This window comes from Marmota monax, unplaced genomic scaffold (genome assembly GCF_021218885.2).
Source record: "Marmota monax isolate L192 unplaced genomic scaffold, Marmota_monax_Labrador192_F-V1.1 WCK01_AAM20220418_F8-fsc00102, whole genome shotgun sequence".
In the NCBI taxonomy this organism is placed as follows: domain Eukaryota; kingdom Metazoa; phylum Chordata; class Mammalia; order Rodentia; family Sciuridae; genus Marmota; species Marmota monax.
The window spans coordinates 5,543,643-5,565,417 of NW_026692494.1; the positions used below are offsets into that span (position 1 = coordinate 5,543,643).

The 21,775-nt window shown below is 57.3% G+C and overlaps 2 protein-coding genes across 6 annotated transcripts in view; one reads left to right on the forward strand and one right to left on the reverse strand.

The window, feature by feature from the left end:
* The window catches only part of Dot1l (DOT1 like histone lysine methyltransferase), a 57,327-nt gene extending 56,515 nt beyond the window's left edge, over window positions 1–812 (reverse strand). For 4 of the 5 annotated variants that reach the window (XM_046444233.1, XM_046444232.2, XM_046444231.2 and 1 more), the window contains exon 1: window positions 661–812. In XM_046444233.1, coding sequence (XP_046300189.1) covers window positions 661–741 — 81 coding nt within the window. In that variant the 5' untranslated portion in view covers window positions 742–812. The remainder of the gene's footprint in view (window positions 1–660) is intronic. The other variant, XM_046444234.2, reaches the window with a different exon arrangement.
* Window positions 813–13,508: 12,696 nt separating this feature from the next.
* Window positions 13,509–21,775, forward strand: part of Ap3d1 (adaptor related protein complex 3 subunit delta 1) — a 37,696-nt gene continuing 29,429 nt past the window's right edge. Inside the window, exon 1 of the mRNA XM_046444243.2 lies at window positions 13,509–13,761. Coding sequence (XP_046300199.1) covers window positions 13,666–13,761 — 96 coding nt within the window. The 5' untranslated portion in view covers window positions 13,509–13,665. The remainder of the gene's footprint in view (window positions 13,762–21,775) is intronic.

Genomic DNA, 21,775 nt, shown 5'->3' on the forward strand with positions numbered 1-21,775 from the left:
CCCACATGCAAACTGACCCCCAGGACCAGGTGCTGAGGACCCCGGGGGATCCCTGGACTTCTGGAACCCCAGGCAGAAGGCTTTGTAAATTTCCACTCAGCCTACAATTCTAAGAGTCCCTAGAATTCGGGGGACAGCACTCCCACTTCACAGGACAGCTCCAGTCCTGCCCACCCCCAGATGAGGCGACAGCCCTCCCAGCTCGCGGGGCCGCACTGTCCTGTCCCCAGGGTCAGGGGGACAGCCCTCCCAGCTCGCGGGGCCGCACTGTCCTGTCCCCAGGGTCAGGGGGACAGCCCTCCCAGCTCGCGGGGTCGCACCGTCCTGCCCACCCCCAGATGAGGCGACAGCCCTCCCAGCTCCCGGGACAGCTCCAGTCCTGCCCACCCCCAGATGAGGCGACAACCCTCCCAGCTCGCGGGGTCGCACTGTCCTGTCCCCAGGGTCAGGGGGACAGCCCTCCCAGCTCCGAGGCCGCACGGTCCTGGCCCGAGGATCCACCGACGGGCTCCCGACCCGGACCCGCCGGCTGACAGCGCCCGCCCGCGGGCACCGGGCAACGGCAGCCGCGCGGGGCGGGCGGAACGGCCGCCGGCGACGACGACCCCGCCGCGGCCCTGGGCCCGCCGCCCGCGTCCCGGGGCCCCGCGGCGAACTCACGTAGACCGGCAGCGGCCACGGGTAGACGGCGGGCTCGGCCCCCACGGGCGACTTGAGCCTCAGCTCCAGCTTCTCCCCCATGTCGGCGCGCGCGGCCGCCGCACCATGCTAGGCGGGCGGTTGGGGAGGGCGGGGCGCCGCAGGGCGGCGGGCGGAGCGGGGCGGGCGCGGCGAGGGCGGGGGTGGGGGGCGGCCCGGGCCTGGCCGCCGCCACCGCGCTCCCGTCCGGCCCCGGCTGCCTCTTTGTGGTCACAGGCCCGGGGCCTCCAGCGCCGCCGCCATCTTGGGCCGGCGTGAGGCGAGCACAATGAGCCGGGGGCCGGGCGGAACCACTCGCCGCGCGCGCGGGGGGGGGGCCGGCGCGAGGAGGCGGTGCGCCGATGCCGCCCCGCCCGCCGCGCCGCGCGCACCACCCCTGCGCCCGCGCGGCCCCATGGGCTCGCCCTTCCGCACGTGATCACGCAGGCACGCACGCTCCTTTGCACGTCCTCGGCTGCCCTCGCTTGCCCCCGCCGGCCGGAAGCGGGGACCCCGGGAAATCCTGTGGGCAGGCCCTGTCGGGTGGCGAGTTCGAATCCCGCCTCCCCACATCCCGCAATTTGCAACTTGAGTCCGTCTTCAGTGTGGAACCCCCGAATGCAGGGGCCCACCCCAGCTGCAGCACAAGACACCCTCAGTAATGCCGCTTATTCATCATTCTGGGTACCAGCTGCTGCACACTCAGTACTGGCCCAGTGAATAAAATGAATGCCTTTCCACTTTCTTTTCTTGTGGGGAACTGGGGACTGAGCCCAGAGGCGTGCTACCACTGAACTGCATCCACTGCCCTTTTTGTTTTATTTTGGGACAGGCCCTCAATAAGTTGTGGAGGCTGGCCTCTAACTTGCCATCCTCCAGTCTTGGCCTCCACAGCCGCTGGGCTGACAGACTTGCCCCTGCACCCAGCTCAAGCATATTGTAGATGTCACCTTAAAAGTTGTCTTGTGTGAGAGGTGCTGTAGCAGAACCTAGGACCTCACAAGTTCTAGGCCAGTGCTCCACCACTGAGCCACACCTAGCCCCAATAAGATATCTTAAATTTTAATGAGATTAATATTTAATTTAAATCAGTGGACTTTAAGAGGTAAGCCTCTTAAATAAAAAATGATAGTAGGAGGCCCTTGTTTTGGACTAAGCTTCTGCCCTGGGCACCAACAGACCAGGTTAAAGCTCAAAATGGATCACTATCTCTAAAGTTCACTTTGCCAAACAAAAACTAAGGTGTTATCTGACCTTCCCAGAAATCAGGAGAGAAGAGATAAGAGCTCAATTTCCCCAACTGCCTGGTTTCGGTGAGCACAACCCTGAAGTCCTTCTGCCTTAGGCCTAATCTAATAAGAGTTATCTGCAAAACCAGGTGTGGTGGCCGCACCCAGGAAGCCTGAGGCAGGAGGCAGCAAGTTGCAGGCCACTCTGGGCAACTGAGCCAGACCCTGTCCCCAGATAGAAAGGGCTGGGTTGTAGCTCAGTGGTAGAGCACCTGGTTCAGTCCCCAGCAGCACTCACACGTAAAATGAACCCCAGCAACCTATGTCAACTTTTTTTTTTTTTCTATTTTTCTTTTTTGGTACTGGAAATTGAACCCAGGGGCACTTTACCACTGAGCTACATCCTAGAGAAGTGAGATATTCAAAGTGCAATTCATTTTTTTATTTTGAGACCGGGTCTAAGTTTCCCAGGCTGGCCTTGAACTTGGGACCCTCCAGGAGTCCCCAGAATGACAGATGTGGCCACTGTACCTGGCATACAAGGAGAATAGCTCGAGGTGACCTTTCCACACAGGGTCTTTGCTGGCTTTTCTTTCAGCTGTTACCAACCTATAAAACCCGTCTCCTGTAAGCCAGGCTTGGTGGCCACACCTGGCATGGCAGCCGCTCGGGAGGCTGAGACAGGAGGACCACAAGTTCACAGCCAGCCTCAGCTAAAAGCTGGGCACTAAGCAACTCAGTGTCTGTAAATAAAACACAAAACAGGGCTGGAGTGTGGCTCAGTGGTGGAGGCCCCTGAGTTCAATCCCTGGTACAGAAAAACAAAGACTCTTCTACCCAACTTATTAGAACACTCCTGTTCTTCCTGGGAAGAAGTGTGACCGGGTTCTGGAATCCCAGACAGCCAGCTGATCTCTCCACGGTTGTGATTTTACCTTTAGCCTGAGGAAGACTCTCTCCTTTACCAAACTTTGGGCAGGCTCCTCCCTCTTTTATAGCTTGACCTTGGGCTCCCAAATTCTTCCTTGTCAAGCCCAGGATTTAAAAAAAAAAAAAAGAAATCCTGCTAAGTCAGCTTAGCCAGAAACACCTGTCCTCTGTTGGGATCCATCTTCCTGATCAAATTCCTCCCCCACACTCCCCAGGAGACACCCCACCCCGCAGTGCCTTCTGCAGGAGCCTGGTTCCATGGGTCCAGCCAGAACTCCCCTCACGGCCGAGGCTTCCTCTTAGTAATTTTCCGCTCCCTGCCCCTTCTCTCTGCTCCTAGAGTATGAGTTCCCAATTTTCCTGGTTGCACTATTCAGAGTCAAACTCAGTCTCTCTCCCCCACAGCAAACTCCATCCCAACAGGACAGGCCCCCTCCAATCAAAGTGGTATGAACACGGGAGCCCCCCAGGGGAGTTCTGCCCCCCGCGCTGCCTGTCTGTGGATGTGAGCTGCCACCCACTCCTCCCTGACGCCCAGCCTGCCCTGCAGACTTGGGACTTGCCAGCCCACACAGTCACATGAGTCAGTTCCTTAAAATACATCCTTCTATGTATGTGAGCGGCTCAGCTCTATTTCTGGAGGCCTGAGTCATGGCTGGGAACGAGGCTTGCACTTGGGGGTATCTGGCTTCCAAGTCGCCCTCCCAGGAGGGGTGCCTGAGGATCACACAGTGCAGGACTGACCCGAGTCTCAGCAGTGACAGGTGGGAAGGCAGAGACGTGGGTCCAGAAGGAGTTGGAGCCCCGGAGGCTGCTCTGGGGGGGGGGGGGGGGCCCAGAGGTGTCCTGCTGTAAGAGGCCTTCCCTGAACCCCCCAGGGGACCCGGCTCCCCTCATGTGTTGGCACTGCCCATTTGTCCAGGACCAGCTCAGAACCTGGCAAAGAGCAGGCGCCAGGGGTGCTCATGGGGAAATGAGGGGCGGCAGAGTCCACTGGGGAGATGAGTAGAGGGTCCGCAATTCCTTGGAGAAAGAGTGGGAGAGTCCAGGTCCCCGCGGGAATGAAGATGCTCCACGGCTTGTGAGGGGTGCTGTGGTGCGCTAGAGGTGCCCCCAAGCTCCTGTTAGTGCAGGAGTGTTCAGAGGTGAGCCCACGGGACTCTCAGTTGTGGCCCAACCAGTCCACCATGGTTGGAGTGGACCCACTGGTGTGGGCAGGTGGGGTGTGGCGGGAGGCAGGCGGTCACTGGGTGCCCTGGAGGGTGCCTCCCCCCTGCACCTCCCTTCCCCTCTCTGTCTCTGCGCCTGGCCACTGAGCGGAGCAGTTCTCCTCCTCCTGGCGCTACCTCACCTCCTGTCTCCCCCAGCAGTGGCCTTGGCCCCCACAGACCAACCTCTGAAACCATGAGCCACAATAGCCCTTTCCTCTCCTAAGTGTTCTAATCAGGCGCTTCAGACACAGCATGGCAGAGCTGAGGGACACAGGGGACAGCAGGGAAGAGGGAGCGCACAGTTCTGTTGTCCAGCTGGGCATGGTGGCACCTGGAGACCCAGCTTCTAGGAGGAGGCTGAGGCAGGAGGATCGCTGGAACCCAGGAATTCGAGACCAGCCTGGGAAACAGAGAAAGACTCCTTCTCCAAACAACACAACAGCTCAGTTGGCAGGGTGCGGTGGGCACGGTGGGCACGCCTGTCATCCCAGCAGCTCAGGAGGCTGGGGCAGGAGAATGGTGAGTTCAAAGCCAGCCTCAGCAAAGGTGAGGTGCCAAGCAACTCACTGAGACCCTGTCTCTAAGTAAAATACTGTCCTAAGGGTAAGCATAGGGGCTGGGGCTGGGGCTCAGGGGTAGAGTCCTCACCTAGCATACGTGAGGCACTGGGTTCCAGTCTCATCACCCCATAAAATAAATAAAAGATCCAAGGGTGAGCAATAAAAAGTGTTCTTTGATCCCAGTGGCTGTTAGGAGATCACGAGTTCAAAGACAGCCTTGGCAAAAGCAAGGCACTAAGCAACTCAGGGAGACCCTGTCTCTAAAATAAAATACAAAATAGGGCTGGGGTGTGGCTCAGTGGTCGAGGGCCCTGAGTTCAATCCCTGGTGCCCCCCAAAGTAAAAAATGTTTTGTCATCCTGGGAACTGAACTCAGGGGTGCTCTACAGCTGAGCCAAGCTCCCAGTGTAATGCCAGGTTCATGGGACCCCATAGACCTCCAGGAGCGTCCCAACGCAGCGGTCCCAGGGGGCGGAAAAGTCAAACAACAACTGCTAACATTGATTAGCACATTCACTGGCGGGAACAAGATGGGTAGGGGTGATTGGTTAGTACAAGAGGGGGATTCATTTGAACTGACTGGTGTAAGCCACGAGGGGTGTACGTGCTGAACTGAGTGGTTTCCCAGCACGTTATCAACCCCATAAACTACTGGGGGTCACCTGGCATCCCAGGTATTTCCCTGTCTCATGCTGATTGGAGGTTGCTAGGGGGTTGCTATGGGCCCTCACCTAGCCTGACTGAGTCAGGGACACCTGGCCACCTGGCGCCTCAGATGTCAACGCATCAGGGTCCGCTCCGCGTCTAGGAGTGCTCTGTGGGTCTTTCCCAGGACAAGGGTCACGCCCCCTTCCTTAGGACAGGCCTTGCTCTGAGGTAGAGGCTGGTTTCTCAAAAATGGAGTCACATCTGTTTCTCATTAGCCCTTTTTTTGTGGGGGCGGGGGCATTGGGATTGAGCTCAGGGGCCCTGGACCACTGAGCCACACCCCAGCCCTCTTTTGTGTTTTATTTAGAGACAGGGTCCCACTGAGGAGCTTAGGGCCTCGCCATTGCTGAGGCTGGCTGTGATCCGGCCTCCCCTCGGAGCTGCTGGGGTCACAGGCTGCCCCACGCTGCCCAGGTGATCTTTCATTTTGAAACAGAGTTTTGGTGAATTGCCCAGAGTGGGCTCAAGTAGTTGGGATTATCAATAAAAAGGTTCCCAATGGGTCCCTGAGGGCTGCGAGGACAGCCTGGAGGTTGGGGAGGTCGAGGAGGGTGGACAGGGGGAGGAGCCAGGAGGGTCTCCAGGCAACACAGGCTCAGGATGACCTGGGGGGATGACCAGGAACCCTGCAGTCACAGGGCTGGGATGGCTGGCGTCCTCCCCGCCAAGGACAGCCCTGAAGGCTCTAGAGACAGGGTCCCTACGCCCTTCAGCTTGGCATCCCCTTCCTGGCCTTAGAAACCAAGGGTCAGGGAGGCAGGCTGGCTGCCCACAGGCCTGGGGGGTAGCTCCCTCAGGAGTGGGCCACACTGGTATCCAGGGCCTCCCCCTCCCTCTCCCTCTTCCCCTCCCCCTCTCTCCCTCTTTGTCTTTCCCTCTCCCCGCTCTGGCTCTGTCTCCCTCTCCCTCTCTATCCCTCCCTCCCTCTCCCTGCTCCTCTCTCCCTCTCTCCCCCTTCTATATCCCTCTCCCTCTCCCTCTCTCCCCCACCTCTCTCCCTCCCACCCTCTCCCTCTCCCTCTCCCCCTCCCTCCCTCCCTCTCCCTTCCTCCCCCTCCCTCTCCCTCTCCCTTCCTCCCTCCCTCTCCCTCCCTCTCCCTCTCCCCCCTCTCCCTAACCCTAACCCTCCCCCCTCCCTCCCTCTCCCTGTCCTTGTCCCTCCCTCTCTCTCCCTCCCTCCCCCTCCCTCCCTCTACCTCTCCCTCCCCCTCCCTCCCTCTCCCTCTCCCTCTCACCTTCTCTATCTCCTAGGACTATCCCTCTCCTTCCAGGTCCCCTGCCCCCAACTCTGCAGGACTAGCATGGAGCCCAGGGCCTCCCTCATGCCAGGCAGGTGTCCACCACTGAGCTGCACCCCAGCCCTTTTTACTTGTTTGAACAGGGCCTCCCTAGGTTGCCCAGGCTATCCTTGGACTTGGAATCCCCTGCCTCAGTGTCCAGTAGCTGGGATTATCCTGTGCATAGCACCAGGCTCTCCTCTTTATGCAGAGAGGCCCTCAGGGTGTCTCAGCCTCAGCCTGGCCAAGCTGGGCTCACGGGCTCACTGCCCCCTGGCCCTGCCCCTCCCTGCACGCACTAGCTTGGTGACCAAACCAGCCCTGGTGTGACCTTGGGACTCCTCCCTCCAGCCCTCTGGCTGTTCCCTCTGCTCAGCCACTCACCACGCCGGAGCTCTCCCGGGGCCCACCCTGCACTCTGACTTCCAGCCCAGGGCCTCCCCTCCGCCCATCCCACTGGGTGACCTTGGGTGAATCCTGTAACTTCAGACGGTCTGGGTCTCCTCCACTTGGTGGCCGAGGGTTGTCTGGAAGAGTGGCCTGCCACACCTGTCATCCAGGCCACTCAGATGCTGAGACAGGAGGATGCCAAGTTAGAGCCAGAGTGTGCAACTTAGTAAGACTGCCTCAAAATCCAAATTAAAAGGACTTAGACTGTAGCTTGGTGATGGATCGTCCCTGAGTTCAATCCCCAGTCCCACACACACACACAAAAACGGTGATTTGTCATGTCTCTGTCACCACCCTTAGTCAGATGTGGGGGGTCTGGTGGCTTCTGGAGGCTGCTACAGGTCGAGACACTAGAACAGAGACTGTGATATGTTTTAATTCACATTCTTGACCCAGCTGATATGATCTGAGGCCCAAACTTGACACTGGATGTCCTCCAGGTGCAAACTGGCATCCTTCCACGAGGTGAGTGGGTGAAGGGCGGCCCTCCCTCAGTCCCAACCCTCTCTGTGGCACTCCTGCTGGGAGCATCCATGCTTGAGAATACTCAGAGAGTCCAGGGGCTCCTGTCCTTGGCTGCCCTAGAACTCAAGCCTTACCCCCGTCTGAAGCTAAACCAGGTCAGGATCTGAAACAAGGGGTCCAGGGGTATATTTGGCAAGATGGGGCAGGGCGAGAACCCTAGGCCCAAACCCTGGCCAAAGAGCGGGTGTTTCAGCACCACGGAGAGGTCCAAGCTGCCCAGGTCAGTGGCAGTGACTTAGAACAAAGCAGCCCCAGGCGCCCACTCAGGCGCCAACAGAAACGCCTGTCAATCAGCGGGATCTCCTGACTAGCACCTGTCAATCAGCAGGACCCCTGGCCAATCCTGGCGTTCAGCCAACTCCCTGACCAACTCCAATAGGACAAGGGACTCTAAAAACACCTTTTCCTGTCCCAAGCCCTTCGCTTCCTGCTGTAAGCCCCACAAAAGTCCAGTCCGGAGCCGCCACGCGGTTTCTCCTCAGACCCTCCTCCTGTCCACTCTGTGGGTCTGATCGGGTTCCGCCCGGGAGTGAGTCTCAATGAAGCCTCCTTTGGAGGCCTTTTTAAATCGGCCTCCTTTGGCCGATGCCCGCCTCGCCTGATCTGACACTGAGGAACTGGGTTCTCTCCTCAGCTCCATGTCTAGTGCCCCTGGCTTGGACCTTGCCCACGGGTGCCTTGTGGGCCCTGCCTGTCACATTAGGTTTTTTCTCTTCTTTTTTATTCTTCCTTGTGGTGCTGAGGACAAAACCAGCCCTTCACCTGTGCCAGGCTCTGCCCCAAGCCACACCCCAGGCTTGAAAAGCTCAGCTATGCCCCCCACCCCTTTTGCAGTACTGGCATTATTGAACCCAGGGGCTCCCTACCACTGAGCCATACCCCCAGTCCTTTTTATTTTTTTATTTTGATACAGAGCCTCTCTTAAGTTATTGGGGCTGGCCTCAAACTTGTGATCCTTCTGCCTCAGCCTCCCATATGGCAGGGACATCAGGAGTATGCATCTTGTCTGGCTGTTTGCACATGTTTCTATCTTTCCAAAATTCCATCTGCAGGTGACCTTGACCTTGGCCTATGGATCTGTAGTCCTCCCTCCCTGCCAACAGAGATGCACCCAGGCTTCCTCTCTTGCAGAGGGGGAGCTCACTGTCTCCAGGAGGAAGCAAATGATGCAACAGGAACACAGCAAGAGGGATCTCAGAGGGATCCAGGTGACCCTGGACCCTCATCTGCCAAGTTGGCTTTTGCAGCTCAGGTTCCTGTGCTGCCTCCAGGCGGTTACTGTGGGCAGTGGTGGTGGAGCACGTGTAAATAAGGTCATGGGCTTAAGCACCTTCACTTCACAGCATCTGGCCTTAGTACCTCCGCGGAGGCTCATCTCACCCACTGTTGAAATGGGTTCACATGTGCTAGGCAAGTGTTCTGCCAGGGAGCCACAAACCCAGCCCCGCGCCAGTTGTGTGTGTGTGTGTGTGTGTGTGTGTGTGTGTGTATGTGTGTGGCTGGGGACTGAACCCAGGGCCTCGACAGGCTAGGTAAGAACTATACCACTGGATCTGGGTTTCATGGTCTAGGCCCAGCCTGATTTCCTTCTCTTCACAACACCTCCCAGAGCTCTCCGGGTCAACTCTCCCTGACATACTAGTGGACTCCTGGGTTTTGCTTTTTGCTTTTGTTGTGGTTTGGGTCCTGGAGATGGAACCCAAGTTGCACCTGTGCTGAGCTCCTGCTCTGTGTCGCTTGGCAGAGGGGAAACACCGAGTGTGTGACTACCCCTTTCTCCAACTCCACCCACGCCGAAGCCGAAGCCTCAACAGTGGGTCGAAGTGAGCCTCCACGGAGGTATTTATACCCGACGCCAGGGGACTGTGGGGACTTAGCAGCCCGTTCCAAGACCAGCTGTTGGGTGACATCAACGACCTCTCCAGCCACCTCTCCACTGAAAAGGCCTGGAGCAACCCAGAGCTAGGGCCTAGGGTAGCAGGGCCCAGGGGCAGCCATCCATGTGAGCTGGCCTGTAGAGGACAGCAGCAGTGACGGTGACAAGTGCCTGAGGTAGCGCGTTGTAGCCTGCGTTGGCTACTACACCAGGTGTCACCTCATCACACGGCAAGGACTTGGAAGTGGGAAGCCCAGTGCCTTCTTGGTGAGAGTTGGAGGAGTAGAGAAGTTTAAGATGTGGGTTTGAACTTGGAAGCTGGGGCTGGTTCAGGGACCTCACTTCTCTGAATGTGGGTTGTCAAGAGCAAATGGAAATGAACGGCGCCAATTTGTCACAGATTTCAAAACAGAACTCCTGGGGGGGTGTGCCATGAGCACTCGGGAGCGCTGGCGAGGTGACCCTGACTGGGCCCTCCGGAGCCACCAACGTCACCTTCCTCCACTCTTCCAGCCCCACCCCCCTCTCTCTGTGCCTGCACGGGCCAAGCCTCTTCTGTCCCTTCACTGTCCTGACCTCGGTCTGGACTAGTTTTCCCAAACTTCTCCTGGCCGGGACTTTGTCTTTCAGCTCTGCTCGTTGCCAAAACAGTCCACGGGGCGATGCTTCCCGCGCTGCGGCCAGGCGGGTGGAGGCGCGGGCGGTGGAGGGCTGGACCCGGTGCGGGAAGGCCAGGGGGTTCGCAGGTGCGGCTCCTCCAGTCCCTCGGCCGGCGGGGGCCTGGCCCGGGCGGGGCTCTCTGCCGGCCTGGCTATCGCTGCCCTCTGCTGGCTGCCGTGGGGGTTGCAGGCAGCCGCCGGCTCCGGTTTAGAAGGAATCGGGTCTTTCGGAAAGAGTCATTCAGTCTTCCTGCACTGAAAAAAATACAATAAAAAATAAATTAAAAAAATAAAAATAAAATAAAAATTTTAAAAGTTCATTTTTCTTTCTTTGTTTCTTTGTTTCTTTCTCTCTTTTTTTTTGACTCAGTGACACTCAACCAATGAGCCACATCCCCAGACCTATTTTGTGTTTTATTTAGAGACAGGGTCTCACTGAGTTGCTTAGTGCCCAGCTTATTGCGCAGGCTGGCTTTGAACTCGCGGTCCTCCTGAGCCGCTGGGATGACGGGCGTGCGCACCGCACCGCGCCAAAATATTTCTTAAGCCCCTACTCATACAACACACAAAAAAGACCAAGCCGCCCTTCGTATGTGTGTCCCGGTGGGAAGAAGTGATAGAGACCAATAATAAACAAAATAATTAGTCAACACAAAAACACAGACAAGAATCCAGCAGGGAAGGGAGCAGAGAGTATGGTGGGGACTTTCCTATTGCACAACTGGGGCCTCCTGTCAGGCAAGTGCTCTACCCCTGAGATGCACCCCCACACCTTTCCATTTTATTTTGAGACAGGGTCTTGTGGTTGTCCGATCTGGCCCCAGACTTAGTCTCCTGCCTCAGCCTCTTGAGTTGCTGGGATGACAGCGTGTGCCACCACACCTGTCCTGCACAGTGCCTCTTTGGACTTCAGAGGTGGGAAATACCATGTGTGGGTCACTCCCCTGGTCTCTCCCTCACCACCTGCAGAGCGGGTTGGAGGAGGGTGAGGCCCTCTGGCTGCCTGCTGCTGCTCTGGTGAGCTGTCCTTCAAAGCCCTCTGCTGAGCAGGCTCCAACTGCATCCCTGCCACCCTCGCACTTCACTCCCCTCCAGCTCTCCCTCTCCACATGCCTAGAATGGCCCCAAGTCTGTGTGACACCTGACACTCCTTGGCCTTCACTCTTCTCCTTCTTTCAAGAATGTGCCTCATCCTTTGGCTCTTACACCTGTATCATGGAATGGCATTGTGAGGGGAAAATACTAGGAATAACCTCTCTGTCCACTGATAAGTATCTAAGAAAAGGATGATATTGCCACTAAAAACAGAAAACCAGAGCTGAGTGCAGTGGCACACGCCTATATGCCCAGTGACTTGGGAGGTTGTGGCAGCAGGATCCCAAGTTGGAGGCCAGCCTCAGCAACTTATTGAGACCCTGTCTCAAAATAAAATAAAAAGAGCTGGGGCTGGGTGTAGTGGTACATGCTTGTATTCCTGCAGCTCTTGGGAGGCTGAGGCAGGAGGATTGAAAGTTCAAGGCCAGCTTCTACAATTTAGCAAGGCTTTAAGCAATTTAACAAGATCCTCTCTCTAAATCAAATATTAAAAGGTTTGGGGATGAGGCTCAGTGTTTAAGCACCCCCGGGTTCAATCCTCCCCCAAAAAAGCTGGAGATGTAGCTCCATGGTAGAGTTCCTGCCTAGCATGGCCATTGCACTGCAAAAGATAACAAGAAAAACCAAAAAACCACAAAGCATTATAAGCCATTGCACACAGATATGGATATGAGATTTCTTTTCTCTCTTTTGTGGTACTGAACTGAGAGGTGCTGCATTACAGAACTCTATAGCCATTTTTTTTGGTTTGAGACAGCATCTTGGTAAGCTGCCCAGGCTGGCCTGGAGCTTGGGACCCTCCTCCTGAGTTGTTTGGTTACAGGCGTGCACCACCACGCTGGACTTAATTTTATTTTTCTTTTTTTGGTACTGAGGATTGAACCCTGGGGCACTTAACCACTGAGAGACCTTACCAGCTCTTTTTATTTTTTATTTTGAGGCAGGATTTTGCTAAGTTGCTTATGGCATTGCCAAATTGCTGATGTTGGTTTCCAAATCATGATGCTCCTGCCTCAACCTCTCCAGTTGCTGGGGTTACAGATGTGTGCCAACACACCTAGCCCGTTTAATTTTTTTTTTTTAAAGACAAAAGAATCTTGTTATGTTGTCCAATCTGGCTCCAATCTCTTGGGTTCAAACCATCCTCCTGTCTCAGCCTCTGGAGCTGCTGGGACTACAGGCATACACCATTGTGCCTGATTTGTCTTTATATTTAAAGGGGCTAGTTTGTAGTTGAACCAGTCTTTATAAAATCCATTCTTATGTTTTTTTTTTAATCTTTATTTTATTTTTATGTGGTGCTGAGGGTCAAATCCAGTGCCCCACGCAGGCTAGGTGAGTAGCACTGAGGCCCAGTCCAGCCCCCATTCTAATGGGTCTTGATTTTTTTTTTTTTTAAATGTGGCTGTGATCTGATCAGGTGTCCTGCACACTAAGCAGGTGCTCTGTCATCGAGCAGCGATCCAGCCATGGACTTTTCGTTTTATTCTGCTCTTTGGTTTAACTGTATTCTCGATATAATTGGTCATATTTGTGCTGCATCTATATTATCCGAGTTTGTGGCTGGCTCTTCTACTTCCCTAAAGGGGTATCCCTAGGGCGGGCACTGGGTGTATGTTATTTCCTGTTGCGTCCGGTGCCCCTTCCTATGCCTGGCACACAATGGGTCCTCGATGGATCTGTATTGAGTGAGTTACTTGCGTTGAAGCTGCAGCTCTGGCCTCAGTTTCTTCCTGTGGGCACGTTAGTCCTGTCCTGACCTATCACAGTATTTTGTGAGGCTGCAGGGGACACAGGATTGGTTCGCAGCATGGAACTTGGAGGTTCTCAGGAAGCGTCATCTCTCAGATACAGAGAAGGCGGAGCTAGGTTCTTTTCCAGGAACTGGACGGTGGAACTCCACGTGGGCGCCCGGCCCACCAAGGCTCCGCCCACCACAGATCACGCCCATATCTGTCACTTAGCCCAGGGGCAGGACGAGGCGGACCCCCATTTCGGGGGCGAGGCTAGACACAGAACGAGGAAGTGCCTGGAGTTACGTACGACACTGACCAATGAGAGGGCAGAGCCTGACCCTGAGGGGGCGGAACCATGCGACCGAAAAGGGCAGTTTCGCACGGCGATTGGGCGGACTGTCGTCGTCAGGGAAACGGAGGCGAAGGGGCGGGGCCAAGGCGGGGCGGGGCTCCCTCAGACGGCCCGGCTGGGACCCGGCGGCCGCCGTCAGCTGACCTGCCGCCATCTTGTCCGCCATTTGCCAGCGGCTAGGCTCCGGAGCGCGGGCCTTTGGGCAGGGGGTCGTCGCCGCCGTCCCTGTTCACCGACCGCGCCGCCGCCCTGGCCTGGGCACCTGTCCCGCCGCGGCGGCCGGCAGCGCAGTGCTCCGCGGGCGGCAGGCGCGGTTCCCGGGCCCCTGCACGGTGCCGGGCCGCGGACCTTCGGGGGCCAGAGCCCGCGGGCCGCCGCGATGGCCCTCAAGATGGTCAAGGGCAGCATCGACCGCATGTTCGACAAGAACCTGCAGGACCTGGTCCGCGGCATCCGCAACCACAAGGAGGACGAGGTGAGCCGGCACAAGCGGGGTGCCCGGCCTGGTCACCGTCCCGGCTCTGCCCGCCCTGCCCACCCGGCCGGCTCAGCCTCCAGCCGGTGCCCGGGGCCACGCTCCGAGCTCCGGCCCCGCCTGTCCGGGGGCAGCGACGCCGCACGTCCTCTCCCTGTCCAGCCTCAGTGTACCCCTGTGCTGCCGTCTGCGGAGCACCTGGGGCAGCAGTGTTCCCGAGGCGGCGGCCCGGGCCCTGCCGCAGGGTGGCCGGCCTCCCGGAGCCTCAGTGCGCCCCTCGGGGAGATTCTGCCCCCTCCCCTCGGTCATTGCACAGAGACCTCGTGAGTTTCCCTACACAGGCGAAGTTGTGGGGCTTGGTGTCTGCGCCCAGGAACCCTGGGGACTCAGGAGATCCCTGATTCTCATGGGGACTCTCCTTGGAGCCGGAGGCAGGGGATCCGAGGGTGCCCCTTGGAGAAATTCCTGGATGGGGAACCGTGTCCAGGTTGCTCCCCGCGGCCAGGCTGGGGACACTGCCAGGTGTCAGGGCCTTGCCTCTGGGCCCCAGCTCCTAGGGCTGACCCTTCAGCCCCCATAAGGGAGCAGCCAAGAAAACGCTGGAGTGGGAAAGCCAGCTTCAAACAGGAACCAAACCCAGGGGTGGAAATGGTCTCCCAGAAGTGAAATTGTAACTGGGCATCATTTCCTTCCCTCCCCTCCCTTCCCCCAACCTGTGACCTAGATTAGGGAAGAACAGAAACATTGAGCGGCCACCAAGCGGCTGGCTTCATTGAGGAATGCCCAAATGGGAGGGTTAGGCCCTTTAAGCCCAGGTGCCAGATATGAGCTGGTCTGCTACTGGCCTGTGCCAGAAGGAGCAGAAAGTCAGGAACTCGCTCCAGGTGCCCTCAGCCAGGCTCCTGGCTGGGAACCTGAGGTCTTGCGCCTTGTTGCCCTTTCCCAGAAGCTTGTCACCTGCTGGGCCAGGAGGCTGGTTTCTTCTTAACTGTACGCCATCCTGCCTCTCTGGCTGCACCTTGCTCTGCATCCCCAGCGCCTGGCTGCTTGGTGGCTGTGTGAGCAACTTGGATGCCGTCCTCAGTTCTGTTGGAGCTGAAGGAGTAGCTGTTTGCCCTGCGGTGTAGATAATGAGTGTGGCTAGCCAGATTCAAAGTGTGTTCGCACCCTCAGGTGGCTTTTTCTGCCCCGGTAGGATCTCCTGGCTCCTGTGCCTCCATCCCATTCTGTGGTTGTCCCTGGTCAGCTTGTTTGGCAACCCTGAGGGTGGACCACACACTCTCTAATGAGGGGAGTGGTGCCCCCCCGCCCTGGTGCTGGGGATTGAACCTAGGAGTGCTCTGCCACTGAGCTACACCCCAGCCTTTTTATTTCTTATTTTTAGACAGGGCCTCGCGTAGTTGACTGGTCTGGACTCTTGTGTAGTTGGAATGACAGGCATGTGCCACTGTTTGGACGGTATTCTATCATTTTTTGAAATGGAATCTTGCTCTGTTGCCTAGGCTGGTCTTTTTTGTTAGCTTGTTTGTTTTTTGGTGCTGGGGATTGAACCTAGGTGTGCTCTACCACCAAGTCACCTCCTCAGTCCTTTTTAATTTTGTTTTGACACAGGGTCTTGGTAAATAGCTGAGGGTCTCACTAAATTGCTAAGGCTGGCTTCAGACCTAGTGACCCTCCTCCCCAGCTTCCCGTTGCTGGGATTATGTTCGACACAGGGCTCCAGGCTGGTCTTAGACTTGCAATCCTTTGGGCTCAGCCTCTGGACTAACTAGGATTACAGGTGTGGGCCACTGCACCAGAAAGGGGCCTGGTTTTTTTTTTTTTTTTGGTGGTGGTGGTACAGGGAATGGAACTCAGGGACACTCAGCCACTGAGCTGCATCCCCAGCCCTATTTTTATTTAGAGACAGGGTCTCACTGAGTTGCTTTTTGATAAGGCTGTTTTTTTTTTTTTTTTTAGTTTGATAGCATGCCTTTATTTTGTTTATTTATTATTTTTTTTTGGTAGTTGTAGATGGGTAGAATGCCTTTATTTTGTTCATTTTTATGTGTCGCTGAGGATTGAACCCAGGGCCTCATCCATGCTCGGTGAGCGCTCTGCCACTGAGCTTCAGTCCAGGCCTGAGGCTGGCTTTGAACTTGTGATCCTTCTATTTCAGCCTCCCCAGCCCCTGGGATTACAGGTGGTGCCACTGTGCCTGGCGCGGGCCTGGTTTTGAGGGAGGTGTGCCTTCTTTCCCCAGTAGCCTTCAGCCCCTATGTTGTGGGTCAGTCCCAAAGTCTTGCCCACACAAAGCACACACTTTACCACTCAGCTGGACCCTCAGTTTGGAGGTGTGTTTCTTCATTTAGAGTTGGTAGGAACTGATAGTGCCTTTTCCACAGACAGGGTCCTCATCAAATGGGACACCGGTGGTGGACGTGATTTTATTTATTTATTTAGTTGCCAGGGATTGAACCCAGAGGCATTCAACCACTGAGCCACATCCTCAGCCCTTTTTTGTATTTTATGAAGAGATAGGGTCTCACCTAGTTGCTTAGGGTTTTGCTAAATTGAGGCTGGCTTTGAACTTGTGATCCTCCTGCCTCAGCCTTCTGAGTTGCTGGGATACAGGTGTGGCCATCGCGCCTGGCTGGATCTGCTTTTAAAGGATGCAGGGCCCGGCTGGGCGGGATGTTCTCAGAGTCCCAGGTTTCTGTGTGCCTCTGTTGACTGGTTGACGTGTTGGATGATCCTGGCAGACCTGTGGAGTCTGGCTCCTGGTTCCTCAGAGGTCCATCCTCGTGGTCTCAAGGGCATTCCTCCAGGGCTCACAGATGCTGGTGCCACAGCCCTGGGCAGCCGTAGTGCCTGTTCCCCCTTTAAAAAGTGGCTTCCTCCGCCCGAGGCTGGGGCTCATGGTAGAGCGCTCACCTAGCATGTGTGAGGCACTGGGTTTGATCCTCAGCTCCACATAAAAACAGATAAATAAAGGCCTTGTGAAAAAAAATTCTTAAAACAAAAACAAAAAAAAACCGCGGCCTCCTCCTCCACTGGTGCTTTTCTGTTGCGGTTGCCCCTGAGCAAAGACGCCCGAGTGTGCGTCTTCCCAACAGAGCTGCCTTCTGGTGGTAGGTGTTGGCTCCGGCAGGCGGGCAGCACCTCTTCTAGGCACCCTCAGCCGCTCCAGGCAGCAGCTGTGTGATCTGGTTTGTGCGACACGGGGTTCCACGCAGAGCTGGGCATTGCTGGGGATTGGGGACAGGTCTGCCCGCCCCTGCCCGCCAGCCCTCCGCCCCTGCAGCTTGCTGCAGTGTGCAGGCAGACCCGCCGCTCGGCAAGCCCCCCTGATGGGCAGCTTAGTGGGGTCAGGCAGTGCCATTTGCTCTGCCTGACAGTCTCAGGCTGGTGGACCAGGTCCTCCAGTGTCCACCCAGGTCAGCGAGGGCGTGTGTTGATCAGGGCCAGTGCCTGTCACTCCATGGCCTTGTGCCTGGCTCTTGCAGGCTTCCAGCACCTTCCCCTGCCTGGGTGTTGTCTCTTCTCTAGCCCCTTTGGGTGGCACCCAGGTGTATCTCCTAGGCCTCCACCCCAGAGGGAGGTGCTGGACCCTGGCTTGTCTGTGCCTGGTGTACGGGAGTCCGTGCCGCCCATGTGCTCCAGCCAGCGATTGAGTGCCCAGCAACCCTGAGCAGGCCTCTGGGACCCCAGGCCACCCCGGCTTTGTTGTATTTCCCTGTGACCACAGGTGCAGCCCCAGGGGATGCTTTTGTCCCAACAAAGTCCAGGCATGGACAGCCCATGTTGGGGCTGCTGCCAGGGCCCTGGATGGAGCTTTTTCTTCACGTCCACTGGCCCTACTCCCCAGTGGGCTACCAGCGACTGTCACCCTGGGTAGAGGGCACACCCGCTCTCGTGGTGTGGCCCTGTGGTGTGCCTGAGCCTGCGCGTCTGCCCCTCACCCTCGTGGGTCTCTCCTGTCACAAACCTCTAGGCCTCTTGGTGTCTCCATTGTCCAGCTTCTTTGCTTAGCCCGGGACTTGAGCCTCCCTGAGGCCGTGACTCCTTTCTCCCACCCGCCTCCTGGCGCAGGTGCTGCCTGTTGTTCGGGCCCTGGGCTGGGACTGGCTCTGCTCACCCACTGGGCCCTCTGCCTTGCCGGGCCCTCCAGGCAGGGCCTCTTTCCCCGAGGCCCCAGGCGTCGGGCTGCCTGTCTGCCTTGAAGGTGGGCCCACCTCTGTCTCCTGGCTTCTGTGCTGCAGCCTGGAAGCCATAGCCCCACAGTATGGGTCTTTCCCGGCCCTGGGTCACTAGGTGACCTGACTGTGGTCAGCTGAATGCTAGTCCCCAGAGGGAGCCTCGTCCTGATCCTTGGACATGTAGGTACCTTGCCTCTGGATGCAAGATAGGATCAGGGAAGGACCTTGAGCTGGGTCACCCTGGCCATCTGGGGCCCAGGGTCACCACAGGGTCCTTAGGAGGGGAGACGGGTGGGCGGAGTTAGAGAGCCTGGAAGATGCTGTGCTGCTGGGCCTGGTGCTGGAGGAGGGGCTCGACCCAAGGGCTGAGGGGCCTCTGGGGACTCAGGAGGGCCCAGCCCTGCCACACCTGGATCCACCGCGGCCTCCTCCGGAGTCGACACTGAGCAGGTGAGAGCCGCTGTGTCTACAGTGACCGTCTGACGGAGTGCGTCAACCTGACTCTCAGGTGGACACGGCAAGGAAGGCCATCTCTGGGGGTCACAGAGCTCCGGCACCGCAGTCAGGACAAGGGAGTCACCACGATTCCGGGACGCCAGAGCTCCCAGGCCAGGAGTCGAGGGGACGGGAGTGTGTGTGCTGGCCCCAGCTGGCCATGCTGCTGTGGGGCATCTGGTGTCACCATTGCCTACAAACGGTGCTGTCCTGTACAGGTGGTGCTAGCCATGTGAGCAGGTTCAAGCGTTCTAGTCGCCATCTTTTTAAAACACAGAAGCGGGCTGGGTGCAGCTCAGTGCTGGAGCGTTGGCCTGGCATGTGCGAGGACCTGGCTTGATCAGCCTGCAGGACAGACACAAGCAGCAGGCAGGGTTGATGGAAGAAGGACCCACCTGACCCGCACCGCCCTGAAGATCCCACCGAAGCTCTTCTGTGTTGTCTGGTCCTGTGTGTCTCTGCTCCGCACCTGTGTCAGTTCTAACCCCATGTTGCAGTTCTTGAGCTGCGTGTGGCCAGGGCTCCTGTGGGGAGCTGCAGCTGACACTCAGCGTGCTCTGCCGTGGTCCTCTGGTCACTGGTGTCCTCTCCCTCCATACCCTCCCCTCCACCTCGTCTCAGTTCCAGCTCAGAGCAGGTGTTCTGGACTTACCCATCTTGCTGTCACCTTCCCCCAGAAGTCTGGGTCACCCCACACTTGGAGTGCAAAGTTGGTATCCCCATCCCTCTGTCCTCCCTCTTTTTTGGGGGGTGCTGGTTACTGGGGATTGGACTCAGGGTCACTCAACCACTGAGCCACATCCCTAGCCCTATTTAGAGATAGAGTCTCACCGAGTTGCTTAGGGCCTCGCTATTGCTGAGGCTGGCTTTGAATTTGTGATCCTCCTGCCTCGGCCTCCAAGCCATAGGGATGGCAGGAGTGCGTCTGTCTTCTGTCCTCCCTCCTTCCTGGTCCTTTTAAAGAAGAGCAGAGCCCCGCCCTGTGCCCTTGACTCCTTTGCTGACCTGCAGCATCTCTTCTGTTCCTCCTGTGTCCCTATTTGGGGCCTTTGGTCAGATGCTCTCAGGGCATCCTGACTGTATCCCAGGCCTCCTCCCTCCTGCCCTGTACTTGCCTTCAAAGCCCTGGGTGGGTCCCTGCTGCCCTCGGCTGGACTTTCCAGCTCCCCTGTGCCAGCTTCTGGCCTGGAGCGTCCGTCCCTCCGTCCCAGCACCCTAGGCACCTCAGGCCGGGGCTGAGCCCTCAGGGCTGCGCAGCCGGACACTTGCGGCCCTCCTTGCCTGTGCTCTCACTCGAGTTTGGTTCAGCACCACCACGACCAGCTTCCGTCAGGTGCTGGCAGAGGCTGACCGTGAGCAGGGCTGTAGGAGCAGGTGCGTGAAGGCCCCTGGGATTTGCCTCACAGTAAACTGACATTTAAAATCCCATTTCTGGATTTCCCAGTCCTGGCCCAGTATGAAAACATTTTCGCTGCGGTACAAGAATTTCCAAAACCTATTTCACTGATGCTTTTAGACACTTGTTTTCTTTTTATTATTGGTTTGTGGAACCTGGGGCTTTGCACCTGCCCGGGAAGTGCTCCACCATTGGACCACACTCCCAGCCCTTTTATTTCTTTGAGGCAGGGTCTTGCTAAGTTGCTGAGGCTGGCCTTGAACTTGTGATCCTCCTGCCTCAGCCTCCTGAGTTGCTGGATGATGCCCAGCTCCCTTGAACATTCATTTTATTGGTTTGTGAGCAGGCGCAGGACCAGGCCTGTCGTCCCTGCTGCGCAGGAGGCTGAGGGGGGAGGATTGGAAGTTTGAAGCCAGCCTGGCCACCTAGCCACATCCCAACTTAGCCAGGCCGTCTCAAGGTACAAATAAGGAGTCGCCCGGGGGAAGTGCTTGCCTAGCCCAGGAGTGGCGGAGACGCGGTGGGTGATATTTCAAGGATGCCGTAAACTGGGGCTCAGGGAGGGAGAAGCGGCTGCTGTGCTGCCCTGGGCCGCAGTCGGGCCTCAAGAACGCCCTTCCTGGGCCCAGGGACGCGGCTGGGGACACTCACTAGGGTGCTGCCATGGGACCTGACCAGAAGTCCTCTGCTGATCTGGCTTGGGCAATAGTTACTACACACTGACTGTTATTTTGTTTTACTTAAAAAAATTTTTTTAGTTGTTGATGGACCTTTATTTTATTTATTTCTTTTATGTGGGGCTGAGGATCAAACCCAGTGCCTCACACGTGCTGGGCAAGCGCTCTGCCACTGAGCCCCAGCCCCAGCCCAGCTGGCCCCTGGTGGTCATTTTTTGAGGTTCGTTTTCACACCTGAGAGAAGGATAAAAATGCATGTTTGAGCTGAGTTTTCTTTCTTTGGAGCGGGTTACTGGGGTGCTCTATCACTGAGCTGTACCCCCAGTCCTTCTTTCTTTCTTGTTTGCCTCAATAACTTACTGAGGCTGGCCTGGAACTTGGGACCCTCCTGCCTCAGCCTCCTGAGTTGCTGGAATGACAGGGTGGCACCATGCCGCACTGAGTGGTGTTTTTCTTTCAGTAACGTCAGTCACTGCCCGAAGTCAGGGTCTCCTCCTCATGACCGAGGCTAGGGCTCAGTGGTGGGCGTCCTGAGCACTGCACGTGCTGAGCAGCACGCCTCCTGGCACAACCTCCCTCATGGAGCCACCATTGTCCCCAGACGTGGCCGGTGTTCCCTGGGGATGGGGTCGCCCAAAGGAGAACTTGCTCTGGAGCTGTGGGCCCGCTTCTCTCCTGTCAGGGAGCCTGCGGCCGGCAGATGGAGGGTCACGGAGACCAAGGTGGCCTCGGGTCGCCTGTGGTGCAGCTGCTGTACACTGAGCTGTCGTTGAGCTTGCTGATTGCTCCCCTTTGTCCCCAGGCAAACCCTGACCAGGGCTGAGGCCCCACTGCTTTGCCCCGGCCTGCAGTGCATGCAGACATGAGGTGCCCTCCCAGCCTCAGGGAAGGACCGTCCAGGTGGCACCTCTCCATGCCTTCATCTTTTGTCCCCAGAGCCGCTTACATGAGCCGCACATGCTGAGAGGCGGGATGTGGCTGCACCCAGTTCATTTATTTATTTACTTATTTTTTAGGGAGAGAGAAACAGAGGGAGAAAGAGGAGGAGGAGAGAGAGAAGCAGTGCCTAGGCTAGAGGCAGTGGGCAGGGATGGACCTGGCATGTGGCACCACCCCCTGCCCCTGCTTGGGGCCGAGGAGCCTGGTGAGCCACCAGGCACACGTCCTCCTGTGCAGACGGCAGGTGGCCCTCGAGCCCCTCTGCCAACACTGGGGAAATACAGCTTCTCTGGCTTTATCCCAGAAATCTGCCTGGATTTCATTCATCG